The sequence below is a fragment of the Diplotaxodon limnothrissa genome, linkage group LG8 (assembly GCF_057381915.1).
Source record: "Diplotaxodon limnothrissa isolate DT_005_m linkage group LG8, D_limnothrissa_male_GT1.1, whole genome shotgun sequence".
Classification (NCBI taxonomy): Eukaryota; Metazoa; Chordata; class Actinopteri; order Cichliformes; family Cichlidae; genus Diplotaxodon; species Diplotaxodon limnothrissa.
Genome location: NC_140603.1, coordinates 11,319,643 through 11,326,869, shown reverse-complemented (window position 1 = coordinate 11,326,869; position 7,227 = coordinate 11,319,643). Strand labels below are relative to the sequence as shown.

General features: G+C 44.2%; 1 protein-coding gene across 1 annotated transcript in view; it reads left to right on the top strand.

The window, feature by feature from the left end:
* Positions 1-342: 342 nt before the first annotated feature.
* The window catches only part of shisa9a (shisa family member 9a), a 58,937-nt gene continuing 52,052 nt past the window's right edge, over positions 343-7,227 (top strand). The window contains exons 1-2 of the mRNA XM_085360470.1: positions 343-857; positions 2,072-2,178. Coding sequence (XP_085216596.1) covers positions 343-857; positions 2,072-2,178 — 622 coding nt within the window. The remainder of the gene's footprint in view (positions 858-2,071; positions 2,179-7,227) is intronic.

The following is a 7,227-nucleotide window of genomic DNA, read 5'->3' as shown; positions in this document are numbered from 1 at the left end:
TACTCCCGTGCGTAAGTGCGCACAGACAGAGGAGTGAAGTGATGCACTCCCGAAAACGCAAAATCTGAGCCTGATAAAAAAGACAAAAACCTTTTGGGAAAGGCGTCTAAATGCGCACTCGCTGGAGAGGAGTTCAGTTAAGTCAAGTTTAATCCACATAGGGTTTTTTGTTTTGTTTGTGCTTTTTATTCCGCGCGTTTGTTTGTGGATAAAGATACGCGAGCAAAGATGTTCATCAGCGCGGATATTTCTGGACTTTTCGGCATATCATGACCGTGCGCCCTGTCCCCTCTCTTCAGGTCTTTTCGTTTCCGCGCGAAGTTGAACGGAGGAGAGAGCACAATGAGAGGGAAACACTTTCTCCCCTGCTTCTTGTTGCTCAAACTTATGGCTCTCGTGTGCAAGGCTGGCGGGATTCCAGGAGCGCTCGGGGGATTCGTAATGATCGCCACCTCGAACGGCTCCACGCCGGAGGAGAGCGTGTCCGAGCAGACCCCGCACACGGAGGAAAGGTGTCGGGGTTACTACGACGTGATGGGCCAGTATGACCCGCCGTTCATCTGCAAAACGGGCGTGTATTTGTACTGCTGCGGTACCTGTGGCTTCCGCTTCTGCTGCTCCATCAAGGAGTCGCGGCTCGACCAGGAAACCTGTACAAATTATGACACCCCGATGTGGATGAAGAGCGGGCAGACACCCTACAAGAAAACGAACAAGCCTCACGACAGCACCAAAGACAAGACGAACTTAATAGTTTACGTCATTTGTGGAGTAGTGGCGATTATGGCTCTTGTGGGGATTTTCACCAAGCTGGGGCTGGAAAAGGCGCACCGACCCCAGAGAGAGAATATGTATAGGTGGGTCTCTTTCTTTCTTGGTTTCTCTCTCTCTCTCTCTCTCTCTCTCTTCTATCTGTGTGTGTCTATCTCCCGCTTCCTCCCTCCCTCCCTCTCTGCCCGATTCTCTCGGTGCGCTTGTTTACAAAGAGACTTGCAGTAGTAGCCTACGCGCGCAATGATCTGGAGCGCGCAACGTGTGGACGTGTGCTTGTCGTCTTAACAGAGCACCCCACCACCACCACCACCACCACACACACACACAACACACATAAATTTATGAAATTAAATTAAAGAAAAAACTCAAACCCTTGACCTCTTCATTAGGGTGGGGGTCTCCTTGTCTCCCTTTAGTGGAAAGACTTACTGCAAAGTTGACCACCTTTGTCTTATGACAAACCCCTTTCTTCCTGATAAGAGTGCTCTTCTACAGGTTTGGGTCACTGAGTATCAAAATGATGTGTCTTAGGTTGTGATCTAGTCATAGAAAAGTCTAAGTGTCGAGAAGCCAGACCAATGTTGTCCACAAATTAGAGGTTAGCTCATTTTGGTCTAGAGCAAAGACTTGGAGAGCGAAGAGCAAGCCAAGGCCAACATGCAAAAAGAACATCGAAGCTATTTTGGCTTCACGTGGTGGCCTTGGCATCACACTCAGTCTAAATTTTCCTTTAATTTGACACCTATCCGTGCCATAAAACATCATAGATGAACTTGTGCATGTTACACTTCACACACGTGGTTTCCGGGCAACAAGAGCAATGTATCGCATCTTCTGTTATTAAGAGTCTTTATGAACAGGAACTGATACCGCATATTCCTTCCACTCCAGTCTATCCATCTGTTGTGGCACAGCGTAACATTATGAGCTGCTCTCCTCTCATGTGAGGGGCGGAGGGGTGTCTTTCAGTAGAGTAAGGTGGCATTGCACTCCATTGTGTATCACTCTTGACTGGAGATCATTTGCTTGTTTTTACACCTTCATAGTGTTGCAATTCAGTAGGTGTGAGTGAATGTGCAATAATTACAGTAAAAATAAATAAATAAAAGGGAACAACTGAAAGGAAATCTTTTCCACTCATCGTGGAAACTAATTTTTCTGGTCAGCTGCACCTCACATTATGAGGTGCAGCTGAAACGACAGTGTGCACCGGTACAGTCGAACTGAATAATTAAATTAGCCATGTCATGCACAGTTCCTCATGTCTGCACGCCTCATCCATCTCTCTGTCTGACAGGGTCGTCGCCAATGTGCTGCAGGGCGGGTGTCCAGGTGAGCAGTATCGCGGGGAAGAGGCCCTAGGGATGCATTCGCAGCACTATGTCGCCAGGGCCACAAACATCCGTGAGTTTTTTTTCTTTTTTTCTTCTGGCAGTTCTGGACAGCTCATTATTGGTTGTTGTGAACTGTGTGTATAAGTTAAAGCAGCATATGGAGGCGTGGGTGGAGTGCGTATGCGTGTCAGCAAATGCATTTTTTTTTTTTTTTTTTAAAAAGCTGCTTATTTAAAGCGAGATTGAGTGGATGCCGGTTGGTGTCAGAGAGCCTCTGCGAAGTCATTCGGAGTGATGGAAGGATGTGAGAGTTTGGGATCAAGTGAGTCGTCGCAGCCTTGAAAGCAGCCTCGTATCTGGCCGATGGTGCAGAGTCGGAAAATCCATTTTTAAAAAAAAGAAAAAAGAAAAAGACACGACCATAAACGTCGAGAGAAAACGCACATCCCTGCAGGGCTTGTTCTGTGTTTTTTTTGTTTTTGTTTCAAATGACAGCACTGGCTTTTGTTTTATCTCACACTGGCCAGATATCCATCCATTTCATAACAGCCTAGAAAGAGAATACCTCCCTGTCTTTTCAGCCGTTATTCACCGTTTTATTTTGGTTCATGCCCACATGATATAATGAGAGAAAGAGGCAAGTGGGAGTGTGTGTGTAAGAGGAAGTAGTGGTGGTGGTTGTCTGTTTACATATGTGTGTGTGTGTGTGTGTAGGGAGGGTATAATACAAAGCGTATGAATGCCATCTATTTCTTCTGTGTCCCGTGGGCTGCTACAGTATCAAGCTTATTTGCTTTTAGAACATCGAAGACCAAAGAGATGAATGTGCACAAAACCCGCACATTCGTACATAAATGCATGCAGGGCAGAGAGACAATTTATTCCATCAAATTTGACATTTACACTTGATTTCTAAAGTTTTTACAAAAGTAAAAAAAGAGCCTCCTCTAGCAGCCTAAACCTGTTGCAGCAGGACTAAGAGAGGGTGCAGAGTCAATCGAGTCAGCCGTAACTAGAAGCTTTATCAAAAAAGACAGTAGTTTCAAGTCCAATCTTAAAAGTGGAGAGGGTGTCTAGTTCCCGAACCCAAGCTGGGAGCTGGTTCCACAACTCCCAGTTTGGGTTCTGGAAGCTGGTCCCACATGAGAGAGGCCTGCCTCCCGTTCTACTTTCTAATACTCTAAGTAAACCAGCACACTGAGAGAGAGGAGATCTATTGGGGTGATGCGGTACTATGAGTTGTTTAAGATAAAAGGGTGCTTGATTATTATTGAACACAGAGACAGCAGTATCCATACATTCCTAATTCACTCCTTTCTCTTTACATCTTAAACGCGTGACACGTCACAGTTACAAATGACTGCTAATGAATCAGGACGTCCGCATCAAAGGCAGCGGTCAGGGGGTGCGAATGCCTGCATCTGTTTGGGAGAATGAGATAAATGCGCAATCCTGCAACGACAGGGTGACATAACCCCACTCAGCGTGAAGCGCTACACCCACAGATGCCATCAACATCGTGATGAGAACACATCTCATAGAAAAATGTGTGGAGAAAGAATTTAAAAAAAAAAAGGTTGCATTGATTTCTTTATTTAAAAAGAAAAGGGTCGTTTTTCGGGGGAGGGAGGTGGGAGTCCTAAAAGGGCTTCCATGAAAAGAGATGAATAACACTTTCAGTAGGTGTCAGGGTCCACTGGAGTCCTTTTTTTCTCCCTGTCCACACTGTGGGAGAGAAGAGATAGCTGGGTGGCCTATCACCTAAGTGGCCAGGAGGACACGGCTGTGAAATAGCGATTATTATTTGCAATGTGGAACCCGCTCCCCTTAACCTTCTAATCCTCTGGCTTGTGGGTAATCATGTGGAATGTTATTAACCTCCACGATCTGCCAGGACCCCCCCCCCCCCCCCCCCCTACACACGACAACCACCTGATTGGTTTACGGACCCCTCCCTCAAACTTCCATAAGCATTGCAGTCGATTTATTAGGGTTGCAGGAATGGAGGTGAATTAGGTATGGATTTACTCAACGTGTTATTCTTATTTAAATGATTAACAGAAGATAAATAGATTGAAAAAGGGCAAGGCGATTTATCATTACAAGTGTCACTGTGAATGTGAAGGACAGATGGAGGGAAGAAGGAGAAGAAGAAGAGGAAGACTGAAGACAGTGGTAATTGCAATGTAAAGATAAGTACTCAGGTTAAAGGGACTGTCATGCACTCTGTGCACATGAAGCGAGTCTGCTCAAATATAGCGAAAGATTGTGCTGGAAAATCTATTTTAGTGCAAAAGCACTTATTGATTATAGCTTATGGCCAGATTGCCCTATTAATGGCATGATTGAACCTGGTCTGGCAGGTCTCCTTTGTTTATTTAACAGAAGAGAAATTCCTTTTTCCTGTGTGACAGCCAGAATGCCAGTTGTCTGTGAAGGAATCATTGATGACCGCCACTGCTGTATCATTTATAAGGTTCAGTCTATTTGAGGAATATCCCACACAAGTGTGAAACACCCAGAATCAATCAGCAACACACAAGTCCGGGGTTTCTGTTTATTATGTCCACCCCCAATCCTGCATATTAAAAATGGAGATTGAGGTTGCTTCTTGAACCAGAACCCACCAACCTATAAATTACCCAGATGGGCAGGTTTGTTGACTTTTTTTTCATCCCCCCGCAAAAAAAAAAAAAAAAAAAAAAAAATGGAGACTTTGTTTGAATCCTTAAAAGGCTCCTCTTGTAGCATCAAAGAGACAAAGAGGGGAGGGATGAGGAAAAAAGAGGGGAAAGTAAGGACAAGAAAGAGGAGAAAACCATAAAAAGGGACCTATTCATCTTTATGTTGTGTTTCCTCCTACTGAACATGAAATCCTGCTGTCTACATGAACAGATTTCCTTACCTGGATGATTGAGCGTGCGACGAGTCAAATGATCTCAGTGGCAACATCCAGACGTACAAAGGCAAAGATCACTGATGAATGACAGAGCTTTCTACTGGCCATGTTGTCTACATTTGACATAGTTGTGACCTTTGCTGTTCCACTTAATGAAGACGTTAGTTGTGAAGTTTTACCGTAAAACAGCAGCGATCCTTGTGACTTCTTTCTCTTGTCATTTGGGATAACACACTCAAGAGCTTTAGGTGGGCATCACTGTTGGTATTATTAAGATAAAGCACACACTCACACACAAACACAACATACATATCTCTCAGTATTCACAATGCAGCTCCCCATTTGCTGGCTTAATTACCTTCCCAGTAGTTATAATCTTTTCCTAAACATTCTGGAAGGATGAAGGATGAAATTTTAATAGGTAATTGCTTCTGAGATTGCACAGGCACGAGAAAAGACCCCCATCTGCAAAATGCTCCGGCTCCGCGTTGTGACTGTGAGTGTGTGTACGAGTTTGTGTGTGAGTGAATGTGTATGCAGGCAGCACGTAAATGTGTTTTTCAAGCGCTGCACAAGTCTGTCAAGAGGAGTCGTACGTATCCTTCGTTAAAAGTAGGTGACTGTGTGACCTTGTCTTCGCAGCTGTCATCCGAGCCTTCAGCATGTCACATCTGATTGCAGAGTGCCAGATCCGAAAGCAGAGCCTCAGCTAGTGAACCTACGTGCGGGCCGTAGAAACAAGCAAAGAGAGGCTGTGAAAGAGAAAATGACAGAGCTGTAGGTAGTTATCTGTGAGGCGTCACTCCAGCTTGGGCTCCGTTTGAAGCTCAGCTTCTGTCCTTGTGTTCAAACAGGCGGGAAAAGCGCAGTCGAGGTTCCATCCCCGAGTTTGTCTTTTAGGCTCATAGCCGGCTGGAGTGACAGGAAAGCTTCCACTACATCTGCAGTTAGTTCTCTTTGATCCAAACCACTGAGTAAAAAATTGTCCCATTTTTAACTTGACTTTGCTCTGTCATACTCGCAGAAGCAAGTTTAGAGGATATTTTTATACGTACAATTAAATAAGAAGTTACCTATTTTTTTTTGGCAATATGCTTTTTAACTTATTTCAGTTTGAAGATGGACTTGTTTTTCTGTTTCCAAAAAAGGAGTCTGCAATGTGTTGGAGGTGTTGGACATCACAGGGGCTGAACTTTGTCACTGATTCTATTTTTATGGTAGGAACTGAGCTGTGGAGGGTGTCAGATTTGGTGAATCCTTCATGGATGAAGTGGTCTAGTCAGCTTCACCGAGTGAGGACTTCTAACTCGCACTGAGGTAGTTTTTGACCAAGTGTGTTGCTTGGAATGAGAATTAGCACCTCCAAGTCTGAGGCCATGGTTCTCAGTCAGAAAAGGGTGGAATGGCCACTCTAAGAACAAGGTCCAAAGTGGAGGAGTTTAAGTATAAGGATGCTGTACCTGTCTGTTGAGGTGAAGAGCGGTCGACCTACGTTCTGGCCGTCAGGGGCACCTCCTGGGTGAGCTGTTATGAGCATGTCCCACCCAGAGGAAGCCTTGGGACAGAACCAGAACACGCTGGAGAGAGATTATATCTCTCAGCTGGCTGGGGAGAGGGATCCAGACCTGTGTGAGCAGCAGAAAAAGGATGGATGGATAACTCTTTCTGTGAACATTAAACTAACCTTTTATGAATTTATAACTTAATTAAATTCATAAAAAAATCTCAAAAGCAACAAAAAACAAACACACAAACAAACCAAACAACTTTTAAAAAAGGAGCAAGCTACATTTTTACAAAATATGCTATTGCTAATTAGCTAGGTATCGCTAGGTAGCTATGTGCGTGCTCTATCCTTCTGCAGTCAACCACAAATTATAGTGCACAAATAAGCTATTTCATTTTTGTGTTGCTAAAATTAAGTATATTTTACAAAAGTATTGTTTAACAAGCTTTGGTTGTAGTGGATTCTTTACTCTCTGGGCCAAGCTGCTAACTGTCTCCTAGCTTTAGTTTTATATTTAGTACATAGATCTGAGATTCCCGATATCATCCTGTCTCTTTAGCGTAAGCAGCTGTCACTGTGCTGACAGTTGTTTCTACCCAGGAAATTAAAGCTTGGCAACATCTGTTTACATCTGAGTCACCTACCTGTGAGGACAAACATGCCCTGTGTGATTTTTTGCATTTAGCTATTTTTGTCCTCTTTAGCGCTATAAA